This window comes from Megalobrama amblycephala, linkage group LG5 (genome assembly GCF_018812025.1).
Source record: "Megalobrama amblycephala isolate DHTTF-2021 linkage group LG5, ASM1881202v1, whole genome shotgun sequence".
Classification (NCBI taxonomy): domain Eukaryota; kingdom Metazoa; phylum Chordata; class Actinopteri; order Cypriniformes; family Xenocyprididae; genus Megalobrama; species Megalobrama amblycephala.
The window spans coordinates 36,501,236-36,518,716 of NC_063048.1; the positions used below are offsets into that span (position 1 = coordinate 36,501,236).

The 17,481-nt window shown below is 36.6% G+C and overlaps 2 protein-coding genes across 2 annotated transcripts; both read left to right on the forward strand.

Annotated features, from left to right (window-relative positions):
- The first annotated feature begins 1,501 nt into the window (after window positions 1–1,501).
- On the forward strand, window positions 1,502–5,843 carry LOC125269245. The gene is made up of 4 exons (XM_048192122.1): window positions 1,502–1,696; window positions 1,823–1,930; window positions 4,922–4,996; window positions 5,307–5,843. Exons 1-4 carry the CDS (start codon window positions 1,633–1,635, stop codon window positions 5,705–5,707), a joined length of 648 nt encoding a protein of 215 aa, XP_048048079.1. The 5' UTR covers window positions 1,502–1,632; the 3' UTR covers window positions 5,708–5,843.
- A 10-nt stretch (window positions 5,844–5,853) lies between these two features.
- On the forward strand, window positions 5,854–12,884 carry LOC125269242 (adhesion G-protein coupled receptor G6-like). Its single transcript, XM_048192118.1, has 11 exons — window positions 5,854–6,077; window positions 6,154–6,316; window positions 6,397–6,535; window positions 8,697–8,810; window positions 8,897–8,933; window positions 9,026–9,123; window positions 9,311–9,438; window positions 9,568–9,833; window positions 11,444–11,534; window positions 11,625–11,908; window positions 12,055–12,884. Exons 3-11 carry the CDS (start codon window positions 6,527–6,529, stop codon window positions 12,189–12,191), a joined length of 1,164 nt encoding a protein of 387 aa, XP_048048075.1. The 5' UTR covers window positions 5,854–6,077; window positions 6,154–6,316; window positions 6,397–6,526; the 3' UTR covers window positions 12,192–12,884.
- Window positions 12,885–17,481: the final 4,597 nt, after the last annotated feature.

Below are 17,481 nucleotides of genomic sequence, written 5' to 3' on the forward strand. Positions count from 1 at the left end.
GACTTTTCATTATCATAAACATTTCAATTAATGCGTTGACTGAATTTCAAATCAGCCCATTCAAATCAACATCTATGAGTCTCACTTGTGGACTTTCTGTGTAAGGGCGCCCTCTGGCCACAAGTATGAGTGAAACAGACATTACATTACATGTGTGCTCACTAAAGCTCACAACACCCCATTTTGGGTAAAATTAGGAAAAATAATGCTTCTCTCTAAAGAAATTTTAAATAAACAATAAAAACAATGTTTGTGTAACATTTCTTGTTAAGGTTTGTATTTTGTGTGCCCTGTATGAAACATTAATGTCCTTTGTCAGTCACATACCTGTTTAAGTAATGAACTGCAATACTTGGTTGTTTGTTTGATTTCTGCCAACCACAACTGTACACTTCTATCTATATCCACATGCTTCGGGACCCCAGGAGGCGATGGCATACCAGTCCCTGTCTGGTGCGGTGGATCAGTTGTGGGTGGGTGCGGTGTGGGGCTCAAGCATAAAAATAAACAGCAATTGTATATTGTGAGTAAAGCTGCAAAATTCCTCCATTAATGTCGGCTGCCTTTGTAATAAACCTCTGATACGTACAAGTGAAAATCGCTGCGTGGCAGAAATGATAAATCTATTAGGCAATATCTTAGCAAAAGTGCATTTCTTCCTGTTTTCTTCCATACAAAAAGTTGCATTGTATATGACGTAAGTGTGCACCGGCCTGGAACACTGACATGTGAGTGCGGGCCAGCGGGGGAGTTGGGAGGGGGACAATCGTGCTCTGGCTTGGTTCAAGGAAACTGTGCCTAGTGTGAGTACACCCTCACTTTTGTTGGTATATGTATGTTTGTTTGCCTTGGTTATTTTTTGACAATTATATTAACAATTATGTTATTTTAAAACAATTATAAAAACAAATTTCTTGCGAAAACCTTTGTACAGTCATTGTTTCAGGGAAACTGTGTAATTTCACCAAAATCAAATTAAATTTTTTTTTCTCACTTAAATCAGAACAACAAAGAAAAATTTACTTCTGAATGAAAGGGAACTGTTTAAAATGATGTACATTAAATTAAATGTACTGAAATCATTCAAAATAAAATGAAAAACATCTGAGATAATCGTTACTGAAACTGTCTGTTATTGTGGGAGGATTGAATTGTGCTGAATATCAGTGATGTTAGATTTATTGAGTGTTATAATCATCCTGCTGTCCTGTATGTTTGAGCGTATGGATGTCAGACAGACACAATAACCTCTTTTAGAAAACAAATTTACATCTTCAGGACGAAACTAAATTCACACGCCTGTGGATTCAGATATTTCCTTGATCACACAAGGATGTTGAACATATGTGGTTACTGAAAACACAAAACACTGAAAATACTGAAATTCACAGTTGAAACCCAAATAAACTCGATTTTCATGTATGCAAATGAACCGTATGTCAGTGTTTCAGTGTCTCTAAGCTGTGGATCATAATCCTACAATTTCATATGTGAACGGATTAAACTCTCTCCTCTTGGACTGTGCACTTTCATCTCAAGAATGTAATAATCAAATGCTTTAAGATTTACTACCAATATCTATTGAAAAGAAAATTCAACACTTGTGTCTCAATCAGGCTGTTTTTGGGAATTATGTCTCGACAAAAGCAGAATTTGCTGTGGTTGATGATCGTCTGTTGTGCGTCACACCAGATAAGTATGTTGATTTGAACATTTAAAATGTAAACAAAAAATAAAATTTTTATTTATAAACCATTATTGAGTTCAAAGCTCTTAAAAAAATATTTTTGCAACAAATTTAGAATGTTGTCTCTGGTTTCAGGACAGTGCAAATGCGACAATGAGGGGCAATATGAAGTCAGCATAGATGAGGCATTTGCAGACATAAAGATGTGGTTATTACTAGATGTTAGTTCTACACCAGCGGCAGGTATGTGTCGCCCTACAACAGATGAAGTGTTGTTGTTCTTTTTCACATATGAACAAATATACTGTCCACAAATTAGTGTTTCACTCTCCACTATGATTGATCACTGCTGAGTGTGAATATTAATTGTCCTGTAAGCACTGTAATGAGATCCTGAGAAAGAGCAGCTCGTGGTTCAACCTATTAGTTTAGGGCTATTTTAGTTTAGTCTTGTAATAATTTGCAGAAATTGTGAATATTGTGAATTTTTTGTGAAGATTTTATCCACTTTTATCTGTTTTTAATTTCAGTTTATGTCTTTAATTAGTGCAGGGCAGTTGGTTATTTAACAGGACAGGTGTAACTGGCCACTATGGGAATGAATATTATTACTTTTATTACTATTCAATGCAGAAGTTGTATTTATTTCATATCCACCTTTTTTGCAATGCAGAAGTAAGCTATTTTCTTTGAATGTGTGAGAGAGACATTAGCTGCTATAGTTAAATAACTACATTGTTGGGGAAAGTTACTTTTAAAAGTAATGTGTTACAATATTGTGTTACTCCCTTAAAAAGTAACTAATTATTACTTAGTTACTTCTATACTTTTACGTTATGTTACTTTTGTGTTAATTTTCTCAACTCTGGCTGTTATAAATTTTGTAGCATTGTGTAGAATTAAATCTTCTAGACTACATGTGAGGTATTCATCTCACTTGTACAAAAATAGATTCAGCATTCCTCAAAAATTAATAAGAACAGTGAGTTATACTCTATTTTGATGATACTCACATGATACTCTATATTTCTTCACGCCCTGACAAAACTTACCAATTCACAAAATTAACAGAATGCGTAGCTGATATAAAAAAATTGGATGACTAGTAATTTCTTACTAATTAATTAAAAAAAAAAACAGATTTTAATTATTGGACTAAAAACCTCTGCACGTAATAACCTAGAATACTGTCTAACACTTGATGGCTGCTCTGTCAAGTCTTCGTCGTCAGTTAGGAACCTGGGTTTGCTCTTTGATACCAATCTTTCATTTGAAAGCCACATTTCTAGTGAAAAGAAATCTGATCTGTAAAACCAAATTGTTCCATCTTAAAAGTATATCTAAACTACGAAAAATGCTCTCAATGACAAATGTGGAACAGTTAGTTCACAAGTTCATGATCTCAAGGCTAGATTATTGTAACGCTCTACTGGGCTGGACCACTGGACCACTCCAAACTCCAGCTGGTCCAAAATGCAGGAGCTAGAGTTCTTACTAGAACCAGTAAGTATTAGCTGCTCCCCAACTTACTGTCATCCTGGGTTGGATTCAGCGGCCACTTTACGAGCTGTACTAGACTATATTACTCCCTGTTAAACACTGTATACATTTTAAAATCATGCTAATTACTAGGGTTGTTCCGATTCCGATACTAGTATCGGAAATACCACCGATACCACAAAAATTTCTGGCATCGGTATCGGCGAGTATTTAAACTCACGTACCGATCCGATACCATTTTCTTAAACAATACCTAGTTGTGCCCGCTATCTTTGCTTAACTCAGCAAATCGGAAATCAATTCTTCTTCGCGGCTCAGAATGCAAACACAGGAAGTTGTGCTGTGTTGCCACAAGCAACCACTGTTTAGAGCAGCGGAGAAGTGAAAACGCGCTAGCAGTATGTCTGCTGTTTGGCAGTATTTCAGACCAGTAAAACGGCGACATGTCTCATATGCAATGCTGCAATTTCGAGTGGCACAAGTATTGGCAACTTTAACACAAATAACTTAATAAAGCATTTGAAGACGCGTCACCCCGCACAACACGATGGTTACATAAAGGCTAATGCTGCGTTCACACCAGACGCGAATGAAGCGATAAGCGCGAGTGATTTACATGTTAAGTCAATGCAAAGACGCGAATTGACTCCCTGCGGCGAGATTCACGTGAATGACGCGGTGCGAATTGAGCGATTCGGGCGTTTGACGCGCTTAAGATGGAGAAGGATGAGGCGTGCCAGCTTCATTCAAACAAACAGAAAAGTTTTCAAAAGACAAATAAAGATAACCGACAAAATTGTCGGGTTTATTGTTCTGGATGACCAGCTGCTGTCAGTCGTCGAAAACGTGAGATTTTTATTTAACAAAATTGTTTCTGGACTTCAAGTTTTAAAGAGATTATTTTCTTATATAATTATATTCCTAGATTTATTTGTTGCACTGTTTTTATAGTTATATTGTAAAACTAATATACCTTTTTCAGTTTACAGTGTTAGATTTGTGGCTGCATTTGAAGTTCTTTTTCACTTAAAATAATTAAATAATACTATAACTGACAAATGTATGTCAGATAATAAAAATACTCTAGTTCACTGTATGTTTTTGTTCTTGTTTTATTAAGGGATAAGTCTGTAGCACACCATAAATAATTCTATCAATTCATACAGGGCTAGTAGTATATATATATATATATATATATATATATAGACAGATACACACCCAGGTATCGGATCTGTACTCGGTATCGGCCGATACCCTGAGCTCAGGTATCGGTATCGGGAATGGAAAAGGGGTATCGGAACATCTCTACTAATTACTCACAAAGCACTAAATGGTTTAGCTCCCCAGTACTTCATTGAGCTTTTCTTCAATTTCCATTTTCAAATCAGTTAAATAATCGTTAGGTTGCATAAATTAGGTCAGCAGGAACCTTTTCCTATAACACTCGATGGACTCGTTACATCAGAAGAAGAATGGCATCTATGCTAATATTAGTCTGTTTATCCCTGTTATCCCTTGTTGTTACTTCCTTCCATCACTTGCTCCATTCACAGTCTAGTGTTGCCAACCGCCCTTAGATTGATCTGGGATTTAACTTAAAAAACTTATTTATTTGTAATATTTATCTCATATATACAGGTTACAAATGGTCACACAGCTCTTATCTTAAAATTAAGGTGGATACTGTATGGCTTGAAAATTATGTTGAATTGTGTGTTGTCATGTTCTCTTGAGGTTTTCTGAAAATCCCTTCTGTTGATCCTGGAGAGATATGTTCAAACGCTACATATGATGAAGATACATGTAACTGTAAGTCTGTCTTAAATTTTATCAGTTGTTTCAGTTGCCTGTTTCACACCCACCAAACTTTGATTTCAAAATCAAGATAATTATCATAAAACGTGACTAATCCTATTTGTTAGCAAACATGTAAATTGTAAAAATGTAGGAAGGAAACCCAGCTAATAATAAATATGAGGAACATGAACATGCATGCTGAAATTACTATACATTTATAGGTTTATCAGTAAAACAACAACATATTAGATCACTTTAATCTCTGAGACTCAATTACACAGATATATAACTAAAATCTATCTCTTATTTCTTTGTGCTAAAGGGACAGAAGAAGGCAAATACATTCTGCATTTTAATGGGAGTGAATGGATGTGTGTCATCTGTGTTAATGAAAGTTCAACTGCTGACAGACCACTGTCAAACACCACCACTAACAATCCAACTACCAGTTTTGAACCAACTGAGACAACTAATGATCCAACTACCAGTTTCGAACCAACTGAGACAACTAATGATCCAACTACCAGTTTCGAACCAACTGAGACAACTAACAATCCAACTACCAGTTTCGAACCATTTGTGACAATAAACAATCCAAAGACCAGTTCAACTAACAATCTAACTACAAGTTTCAAACCAACTGAGACAACTAACAATCCAAATACAGTTTCAAACCAACTGAGACAACTAACAATCCAAATACCAGTTTCAAACCATCTGTGACAATAAACAATCCAAAGACCAGTTCAACTAACAATCCAACTACAAGTTTCAAACCAACTGAGACAACTAACAATCCAACTACAAGTTTCAAACCAACTGAGACAACTAACAATCCAACTACAAGTTTCAAACCAACTGAGACCAGTTTCAAACCATCTGTGACAATAAACAATCCAAAGACCAGTTCAACTAACAATCTAACTGCAAGTTTCAAACCAACTGAGACAACTAACAATCCAACTACAAGTTTCAAACCATCTGTGACAACTAACAATCTCACTACCATTCTCCAAACAACTGAGATTACTTATAGTCTAATTACAGATGATCTAATAGACAAGGATGGGTTTATTAATCCCTCAAAAGCATCGTAAGTGTATGGTTACCAGTGACTTTTAAAATGATATAACAATTACTGAATACAGAGTGATTATTCAATTTTGCAGAGACACTTTGGACAATCTGGAGTCTATAATGGAGCAGATGGAAAAAAACAATACAAGCAACGCACAGATTGTCATGGGGGATATTATTGGTCTTCTTCACATACAAGCCAATAACACAGAAACCAGAGACATGTGTTACTCTTCAGATCCAAAAAGGATAGATGTAAGACTTGAGAAACAATAAAATGATTGTATGATTCCTCATTTTTTATGACAATTCTTTTTTTCTTTTTTTTCCCACAGGTTGTTGACTGTCAAAGTGACCAGAAGACAGACATTCCCTGGTCTGTAAAGATTCCCAGTGAGGCCTTTAATAAATCACGACTGGGAAAACAATGGATGTGCGTTACTGGGAGTTCTACGGTTAAAAAACATGGGAAAGGTACTCAAAATTGAAAAAAAAAAAAAAAAAAAAAAAAATCAAAGTTTGAACATTTTAAGGAATGTTTACCAGAGAGTTCACTCAAAAAGTACAATTCTGTCATCATTATATTCAGCAAAGCCAAATGTTTAAAAATACATTTACAGAATAATCTGTTTTCCATCATGACACAAATCTCTTGAGCTCAAAAGAGCTAGACACTGAACACAATTATAAATGCAACACTTTTGTTTTTGCCCCCATTTTTCATGAGCTGAACTCGAAGATCTAAGACTTCTTCTATGTACACAAAAGGCCTATTTCTCTCAAATATTGTTCAAAAATCTGTCTAAATCTGTGTTAGTGAGCACTTCTTCTTTGCCGAGATAATCCATCCACCTCACAGGTGTGGCTTATCAAGATGCTGATTAGACAGCATGAATATTGCACTCTAAAATGTGCAGTTTTATCACACAGCACAATGCCACAGATGTCGCAAGTTTTGAGGGAGCGTGCAGTTGTCATGCTGACTGCAGGAATGTCCACCAGAGCTGTTGCCCATGAATTAAATGTTCAATTTCTCTACCATAAGTGTTTCAGAGAATTTGGCAGTACATCCAACTGGCCTCACAACCGCAGACCATGTGTAACCACACCAGCCCAGGACCTCCACATCCAGCATCTTCACCTCAAAGATCGTCTGAGACCAGCCACCCGGACAGCTGCTGCAACAATCGGTTTGCATAACCAAAGAATTTCTGCACAAACTGTCAGAAACCATCTCAGGGAAGCTCATCTGCATGCTCGTCGTCCTCATCAGGGTCTCAACCTGACTGCAGTTCGTTGTCGTAACCGACTTGAGTGGGCAAATGCTCATATTCGATGGCGTCTGGCACTTTGGAGAGGTGTTCTCTTCATGGATGAATCCCGGTTTTCACTGTACAGGCCAGATGGCAGACAGCGTGTATGGTGTCGTGTGGGTGTGCTAATGTCAACATTGTGGATCGAGTGGCCCATGGTGGTGGTGGGGTTATGTTGTACAGTTCTGATTGCATGGCCAGCATACTCACCGGACATGTCACCCATTGAGCATGTTTGGGATGCTCTGGATCTGCGTATAAAACTGTGTTCCAGTTCCTGCCAATATACAGCAACTTTGCACGGCCATTGAAGAGGAGTGGACCAACATTCCACAGGCCACAATCAACAACCTAATCAACTCTATGCGAAGAAGATGTGTTGCACTGCGTGAGGCAAATGGTGGTCACACCAGATACTGACTGGTTTTCGGACCCCCCTGGACCCCTGGACCAGCCTAAGGCACACATGTGCAATAATCATGCTGTCTACTCAGCATCTTGATAAGCCACACCTGTGAGGTGGATGGATTATCTCGGCAAAGGAGAAGTGCTCATTAACACAGATTTAGACAGAATTGTAAACAACATTTGAGAGAAATAGGCCTTTTGTGTACATAGAATAAGTCTTAGATCTTTGAGTTCAACTCATGAAAAATGGGGGCAAGAAAAAAAGTGTTGTTTATAATTTTGTTCAGTGTATGTGTCTCAGTTCCAGTCATTCCCGGACTCCATCTCCCATAATCCTCCCTGCCAATCACCTGCACTCACTCCACCAATCAGCAATCACCCACACCCAGCTGCAGCTCATTACCTGGACTATTTAAGCCGCTCTCATCCTCACACTCATTGCGAGGTCTTGTATTACTACGGTTTGCATTTCTGAGCATTTGTCATTCTGTTTGCCTGCCTGTTGTTGACCCTGTCTGATCCCCGTTCATGATTCTCTGCTGCCTGCCCTTTGGAATCCTTGCTCTGCCTTGGACTTATGATTGATATCTGCCTGCCTGACTTACTGCCTGTTATACAACCACGATTCTGTCTATCCCCTGTTGTACCTGTTTGCCATTGTGTGACCACTGCCTGTTAGACCACGATATCTGCTCAGTAAAGCCTGCAGATTGATCTCACGTTCCCTTGTGTCCCGACTCGTTACAATATGATGCTTCAATGGTGCTTTTAACCTCTCTAACGAGAGTGAAAATATAAAAGCATAAGATTTTTTTTTTTTTTTTTTTTTTTTTTTACTTTTTTTGTTTGTTGGATCTATTGTATTCACAAATTTATGTTTGATTTTCTATGTTCTTGTATGGTTTCATTTTTAGGAAGTAACTAAAAATTACACTGTTTTGAATAATGAGGTTTATGGAATAACGATGAGGGCCAACATCTCCAACCTTACAGACAATATAGAAATGTTCTTTACACAGAAAGATCTGGTAATGAAAGTTTCGTTGCGAAACTTATTTTGCTATAATAATCAGACACTGTGAAAGCAAAATAAAAATCAAACATGTTCATACAGGTCGGTGTGGCGTCCTGCAGTTCTTGGGATGGAAAAGGTACATTTATTTATGGTTTTGATCAGTTCCCATCAACAAACATACTTTATTTTAAATAATTAATTTCATTCCTTGCACTCTTTTCTTCAAAGGAAATCTTACATGGACGACGTCTGGCTGTGAGACAGTAAAAATCAACAACACCATAAAGTGCTCGTGTTCACATCTGACGTTCTTTGCAGTGCTGATGGTGAGAAGTGTTTCATTTAAAGTCCCATGAAATCAATATCAGAGTCCTTTAGCTAATGAACTTGTAAAAGATGACTAAAGAAGTCAAACAATTTAAATGCATTAAAAATGTAAAGATCTGATTCTTGCTAATAAACAACAAAGGGTTTCAAGAGGGTTGTTTCTGTTGTGTTTCTCTGATCTCTCAGTCTCCTCCAGATGTAAATGCAAACATCACAGCACCGTATGTGGATTCATTGAGCTTCATCACTTCTATCGGCTGCGGCATCTCCATGTTTTTTCTGTCCGCCGGTCTGTTCATGCATTTCCTGTTACGGTAGAGTATCTTAAACTATAACATATACTGTAGTTACTTTAAGTTCTTTGACCAATTGCTTTTGTTATTCTTTTTGATGAAGGCATCTGCTAAATGTTACAAATACAGGTTGTTTTTATATTTGAACAGGAAAGCCAAATCAAATCAGGCCACGAAGATCTTGATCAACATGTTTGTGGCTTTTTTTCTCCTGAATTTATCCTTTTTGTCAAACGAGAGCGTCGCCAACACAGAAGTCAAGTCTGCGTGTGTCTTCATAGCGCTGCTCATGCATTACTCCATGCTGACTACATTCACCTGGTTCTTCATTCAAGCTCTTCATATGTACTTATGGCTCATCAGACAGAACGTCACCATCACAAACTACATGAGGAAGATCACCGTGTTCAGCTGGAGTGAGTTATATGAACAAAACACCTTTTATAGTGATACTTTAAAGGTGCCCTAGAATCAAAAATTGAATTTACCTTGGCATAGTTGAATAACAAGTTCAATGACATACAGTGAGTCTCAAACACCATTGTTTCCTCCTTCTTGTGTAAATCTCATTTGTTTAAAAGACCTCAGAAGAACAGGCAAATCTCAACATAACACCGACTGTTACGTAACAGTCGGGATTATTAATATGTACGCCCCCAATATTTGCATATGCCAGTCCATGTTCAAGGCATTACACAAGGGCAGCCAGTATTAACGTCTGGATCTGTGCACAGCTGAATCATCAGACTAGGTAAGCAAGCAAGAACAATAGCGAAAAATGGCAGATGGAGCAATAATAACTGACATGATCCAGGATTACATGATATTTTTAGTGATATTTGTAAATTGTCTTTCTAAATGTTTCGTTAGCATGTTGCTAATGTACTGTTAAATGTGGTTAAAGTAACCATCGTTTATTACTGTATTCACGGAGACAAGAGAGCCGTCGATATTTTCATTTTTTAAACACCTGCAGTCTGTATAATGCATAAACACAACTTCATTCTTTATAAATCTCTCCAACAGTGTCTAATGTTAGCTTTAGCCACAGAGCACAGCCTCAAACTCATTCAGAATCAAATGTAAACATCCAAATAAATACTATACTCGCATGATCCGACGCATGCATGCAGTATGCATGATGAACATCTTGTAAAGATGTATTTGAGGGTTATATTAGCTGTGTTAACTTTGTAAATGCACTGTATTATAGTCCGGGGAGCGCGCGATTTAAAGGGGCAGCAGCCTGAATCGGTGCATAGTTAATGATGCCCCAAATAAGGCAATTAAAAAAATGAATTAAAAAAAATCTATGGGGTATTTTGAGCTGAAACTTCACAGACACATTCAGGGGACACCTTAGACTTATATTACATCTTGTAAAAACTGGTTCTAGGGCACCTTTAAGAACAGCAAAGACCAGTAAGTCAGACTGTAAACTCGAGTTCACCTGAAAAAGAAAATATATTGCATCATATTTTATCTTTTATGGTCTTTTTGTCCTTTTCTTGAGCTGTTTCTTTAAAAGCATCTGAAAACTCAATAAAATCAGTTTTGTCTCCATCAGTATTATTTAAAATTTTATTCTAGATTTTATTAATGTTTTGGATCGGTTTTATTTTTATATTTTCAGTTTTCATTTTAATTCTTAATAGTTAGTACTTAATACTTAGATTTTCTTTTCTGTCTATATAGTTCATTAATTTTTAGTTTAGTTTTAATTACTTTTAGTTAGTCTTGGTCACTAGTTGAAACAAAATAAGTTTTTTTTATACGTCATGTTCAGTTAAAAATATTTTGTACATAAATAACATATTTCTCTTAAATATATACATTAATTTGTGTGTATTTATATATACATCATAATTACACACAGTACTCACACATATATTAGGCAAACTCAAACTTTTATGTTGTATGCGATTAATCGCGATTAATCGTTTGACAGCCCTAATTTACAGTAACATATTTTAATGTTTTTTTTGTTTAAGTGAACTATAATAACCCTGGTCTTGTGTGTTTTCAGCATTTTCGGCTCCTATAGTCATAGCTGTTGTTTCTGTAGGAGGATATAAAGCAGTGATTACAAACACAACGTCTGGAAAAACCACAAGAATGTAAGTTGCTCTGATGTCACAAATGCATGAATAATATGGAAGCTTTAAAGTTTCATCATGTCAACATTGTCTGTTTTCCTCTGATTATAGGTGCTGGATTACAGATCCTTTAATTCACTACATAGTGAACATTGGCTACTACGCTTTTGTCTTCTTCTTCACGACAGGGGTCTTCATCATGATCGTCACTAAGATTGTCCAAGCCCGACATATAAGAGCGCCGGATGGCAAGAGAAAGACGTTCAGAAAGCAGCTCATGATGGTGTTGAGTTTGTTCCTGCTCTTCGGCCTGACATGGGCTGTGGCGTTCTTCAGTTATGGAGCGATGCTCATTCCCTCATATTACATCTTCACTGTGTTGAATTCGTTTCAGGGTGAGTAACAATCACACGAGTCCTACATGGATGATTGTGTGCGATGCAAACTTTTAGTTATGGTTTTTGGTTACATTTAGAAGATTATACAAATGACTTTAATTATATGTGAAATGTATATGAATTAGCTGAAATATGTTTTTCAGGGTTTTTCCTTTTCCTGTATTACTACCATATTCACAATGATGTTGCGGGAGTTTTCTCTGATGATCCAGAAAGTTCCAGCTCCACCACAACCATTGTTCAATCCAGAATTAATGCTGTGGAAAATATTTATAATTAGCATAATTGCGTTTTAAGATGTCGTTGTCTCATAGTTTGATTTTTTCTCAAGATTCACTTATCTGTTTTTCTTCTCTCTCTCTCTTTCTCGAGTGCATGCTGTGAGTGAGTGGATGGAGCGTGGAGTGTGTTGGAGTGAGCTCTACGGTGTGATTGAGTTTTCTATCTTTTAATCTGTTTTTTTGTTGTTTTGTTGTTATGTAAAGAGAAGAAAAGCTTGTGGGTGTGTCATCGGTCAGTGTGCACTGATCACTATGACGGTGTCAAAGCACCCAGCGAAAAGAGTAATATTATCAAATGCCCCACTGTTTATTAAACATGAAGTGATTGAAAGGGAACTGTCAAGACACGGAAAGCTTATGCGCCCTGAGAAGAGTGCAGATCAGAATCACAATGCAGACGAAGCAATACAGGTTAAGCACAAATGAGTGATAAAGTATCTTGTTTTGATAAAGATGGAATTTGCGATCGTGGAAACAATAAAATATATATAAATAGATATAAAAAATCCGCTGGCAATTTTACATCCTCAGTGTCTTGACTTCATGCTGACCGAGTTTGATGGTGATCGGATTAATCGCCTAGGAGGAGTATATCAAATTCCAGAGCATGCGTTTTTTAAACAACCCGTAATAGTCGACTTCCTGTTGGGTTGGCGTATAACTTAAGCCGGGCACACATTTAACGATTGTAAGGCCGATTATGAATGTAAATTGATATTTATGACTGATCGCGCTCAAACGCGTCCAGTCAGAACCATTTGCGTTCAGTCTGCGATTACAGTCGGTGTTTAAATTCCATGTGTAAGTATTTAAATCGGCTTCAGTCACTGGAAACAATCGCGTGTATGTTGAGCACAGTCTTAGAATGTTTTAGCTAGTCGTTAAATGTGTGCCCGGCTTTAGAGAACGAAAGTGTTAGGCCCGATGAGGTCTATATGTGTACTGAGTTTCATACAAATACGTGCAGCGATGTTTCGCCATGAAACAGGAAGCTGCTGTAACTAAGGCAAACAATGTCCGATCTGCCCAAAACTTCACACACGTGATAAAAGTTCTGTCCTGAACACATGTCCATGCCCATATTCAGTTATAGTCATAGCACCACCTGCTGGCAACAGGAAGTGATATGTTTAACACTGTTATGGACTCCCAAAGGCAGTACACATGGGCTCAAACAAGAGAAAATTGTTATTTCTATGGCTAGATTGGATAATCTCTATTGTTTTTTTTGTTTTTTAAAAAAAAAAAAACATTTTAATGTTATCAAGAAATATGATTTATATGTTATCAAGAATATTTTTTTTAAAAGATGTTTTTAGATTTTTTTTGGGAAACAATTTAATTCTAGGAAAAAAGATTTTACTTCCCTACAGAAATGGTGGGACCATGGGGGGAAAAAAAAAAGAGATACAGCAACTGTGCAGTCAGTACACTCTTAACATATCCTAGGACATCTCTGAGTCAGTGAAAACCCTAGAGACTGAAACAGTGAAACTTCAGAATTTGATAGATTCCACAGGAAATCGAGGACATATTGAGCTCCTCAAAGTTAAAAGCAGCACTCTGGATAACCTGTTAGCACAGGGAGCTTTGATCCGCTCATCTTTTCAGAGTGCAGTAGAGATGGATGGATCTTTTTATGGGTTTGCCTAAAGTACCAGATAAGACCCATTCTTGTCTTGAGAGGCCGCTTTCAGCATCTGAGCTGCATGTTGCTCTGCGGAGCATGGATAAGGCTCCTGGAATTGATGGTCTGCCAATTGAGTTTTATAAAACGTTTTGGTCAGTGCTGGGGAGTGATTTGCTGTCTGTGCTCAATAATAGTCTGGCCGTAGGGTTGCTACCAAAAAAGGTGATTTAAAAGAAATAAAGAACTGGCACCTTGTTTCACTCTTGTGCTCTGATTTAAAGCTCTTTTCTAAAGCTTTGGCCATTAGGTTGAGGGAGGTAGTTGGGCAGGTTATTCATCATGATCAAACTTACTGTGAGTCTAACAGGTCTATTTTAGATAATGTTTATCTAATTCTGTATATTTTGGATGTCTCTTGGCTATTGGACATAGACACTGGTCTTATTTCTTTCAATCAGGAAAAGGCATTCGACCGGGTTGAGCACAGCTATCTCTTGTGCACACTAGAGGATTTCAGGTTCAGCTCTGGTTTTATTGCCATGATTAGGGTTTTGTACCAGGATGTTGAGAGTGTACTGAAAATTAATGATGGTCTGAGTGCTCCTCTAAAATTCACAGAGGTATTAGACAAGGTTGTGCTCTTTCTGGAATATTGCATGCTCTTGCCATTGGTTAAGATCAGAGAAAGCATTGAAGGTTGCACCATACCTTGCTCTGGAGCAAATTTTATTTTGTCTGCTTATGCAGATTATATTATTGTTTTGGTTAAAGGGCAAAGTGATATTGATCTTCTTAAAGAAATTTTTAGCAATTTTGGTATAATTTCCTCTGCCAAGGTTAACTGGTCAAAAAGTGAAGCCATAGCAAGTGGTAAATGGTCCCATTGTCTTCCTAAACTATCAGGTGGTTTGTCCTGGAAAAGGGATGGGTTAAAATATTTAGGAGTATATGTTGGCAAGGATTCAATGTTAAGCAAACATTGGGAAGAAGTTCGAGAAAATGTAAAAGGGCGACTGGAAAAATGGAAATGGCTTTTGCCAAAAATGTCTTTTAGAGGGAGGGTTATAATAATTAATAACCTGTAGCTTCAGCTTTGTGGCATCGTTTGGCCTGCGTTGATCCTCCAAATGGACGTTTTTGTAAAATTCAAGCCAGTCTGGTGGACTTTTTTTTGGAGCACTTTACATTGGATACTTTTTTTTCCCAGAAATGGAGGAGGACAAGGACTTATTCATTTGCCCAGCAGAGGGGCAGCCTTTCGACTTTTTATTCAAAGGTACCTCACAGGACCTAAGGACTTGGCATGGTTTTTGATGCGACTGCAGCAAGCTGCAGTGCAATGGACTTTCTCCATTTTATAAGGGACTTTTTAAAGTTTGGGACTTACTTGAAAAACGACGACTTCCTCATTGTACTGATTTGATGTTATATGTGAAGTTACACCCAGACTGCTTCTTTGTTTAGTTTCTGCTAAGATATTAAAACTGCATGATTTGTTAGATGTTGCTGGTCCTGGTTTAAACAATGCTCAGTCCTTGGCCTCACATCTAAGTGTGCAGTCGGTAAAGTTCAGCTGAAGAAAATAATATGTTAATTGACTTTTATAATGAGAAACTGTTTCCTAATAATACAGATCCCTTTCCAAGTATTTTTTTTTAGTCCCAATTTCAAAGAACTGTCTGGAACTTTTCTGGACCTGAGGGGGCTTGAAGAGTTAAGTTTGCAGGATGTTCAAAGTAAAGTTTTATATAAATGTCATGTAAAAGTTTTAAATAAAACAACTTTGAAAGAATGTAGTGTGGAGAGAGAGATGGGGACTAGATGATGAAGTTTAACCTGTTTGGATACAGGTTAAACTTCATGTAAGGTTAAACTTCTTGTATAAAAACAAACATATTTGTTTTTATACAAGCCACCAATTGAAAAACGCACAGATGATATTCAATGTCAGAGTTTAACATGGTACAGTTGCTGTAAATGCATTTGTAAGTGTTATTAATCCCAATACATCAAGTGATTGTCCTTTTTGTAAAATGAGGGAGACAATTTTTCACTGTTTTTTAGAATGTTCGAGACTGTCTGATTTATTTTGTTTTCTTGATGTTCTTTTTGTGAATTTTGGGGAGACTTTTTTCTTCTAAGATTTTCTATTCTTGGCCCCAAGTATAGCGTGGCACAAAGAATAAAAAGTAATTTATTGAAATTTTTGAAATTGAAATTGTTCACATAACCAGGAAAAACAAAATAGAGGGTAGTGAAGGACAACATGTGGTTATTGTTTTAAAAAAATCTGGTGAAAGTAATGGTTATGTTTGACTTCAAGTTTTATAAAATGATGAATGATTTAAAAAGATTTTTGCATAAATGGTGTTTTAATGAAGCTATTTGCACAATTGTAGAATAAATTTTGATCTTTACTACCATGTTGCAATAAGCTTTGGTCTCCTGCATCTCATTTTTCTTTTCTTTTTTGGATAATGTGATTTGTTGTTCTGCTGACTTTTTTAATGATTTAAATAAAGTGTGCTGAAAACTCTCTTTCTTTTTTTTGTACTTTCTTGTACTTTCTTGAGCATGGCTCCAACAGTCAACAAATTCACAGGCACAACCACCCTCAGCCAGGAGGGGGCACTGATGCTCTACTCTTTTTAACACATACGTAACAGATTGTCATAAATACAATCTTCCTTAATAAACAATGTATGCCAGATGGCATTTTATACAAACTCAATATTCCCGAAAAACATACTTTTTTTATGTTTCTTAACATTAAATACACCACAAACAGGACAACCAGACAACAAAAAATGTAACGCTAACACCACTCCAAGAGACCCCATCCCAATCCACTCTCCAGCCCACTTACAACACTATCCACATCACCTAAACCACCATGCTGCAGAGAGGTAAGCAACATTCTGCTTTCCACTGAAAAGAAACTTTCCGGACTTGATGCCAGGATCACACTGATTGAAGTCAAGGAATTCCAGGAACTGCGGGACAGCTTGGAATTCAGCCAAGAACAAACAGACACTCTCACCAAAGAAAATTATATGGTAACACTTTAGAATAACTCACGCTATGAAGCATTAGTTAAGCATTAGTAAATAGTTAATTCATCATTTATAAAACATTAATAGACATTAGTAAGCCATTTATAAATACAGCTATAAATGCTTTGTTCTTGATTTATAAGCATATCTATAATGAGTTTAATAATTGTATTTTCATACTTTATTAATGATCAATTTATCATTTCTAAATTATGTATTACATTATTCACAAACCAGTAATTTAGGAGTTGTCAGTGGTTCATAAGATCATTTAGGAAGTGTAAGTAAATGATTAATAAAATATTTAAATGTACATTTATGCATCTTATTATTTAGACATATAGTATTAGTTACTCAGTGTGTTAATAAATGCTTTATTAACATATTCCTAGTGTCAAAACTACCTCGGTACTAACTTTAAAACATTAGAGAACAGCAGTGCAGAAGATCACTGAACCTTTAAATCTCATTTATAAAAGCTTTACAAAGCATAAATTGTCCTCACTTTAGATGAGCTCACAAAAATAGTTAACTGAGCACTTCTAAATGTTTTTTATAACTACCTGAATTAATCATGAATTGCAGTAGGAATATGTGTTAAAACAT

Bases quoted from the DNA above. Each gene is read 5' to 3' on its own strand.
- LOC125269245 (XM_048192122.1), top strand. From the start codon at position 1,633: ATGTCTCGACAAAAGCAGAATTTGCTGTGGTTGATGATCGTCTGTTGT. The intron at 1,931-4,921 runs GTATGTGTCGCC...TGTTCTCTTGAG, and splicing joins TAGTTCTACACCAGCGGCAG to GTTTTCTGAAAATCCCTTCT. The intron at 4,997-5,306 runs GTAAGTCTGTCT...TTTGTGCTAAAG, and splicing joins TGATGAAGATACATGTAACT to GGACAGAAGAAGGCAAATAC.
- LOC125269242 (XM_048192118.1), top strand. The intron at 9,439-9,567 runs GTAGAGTATCTT...ATATTTGAACAG, and splicing joins TTCATGCATTTCCTGTTACG to GAAAGCCAAATCAAATCAGG. The intron at 9,834-11,443 runs GTGAGTTATATG...GTGTGTTTTCAG, and splicing joins GATCACCGTGTTCAGCTGGA to CATTTTCGGCTCCTATAGTC.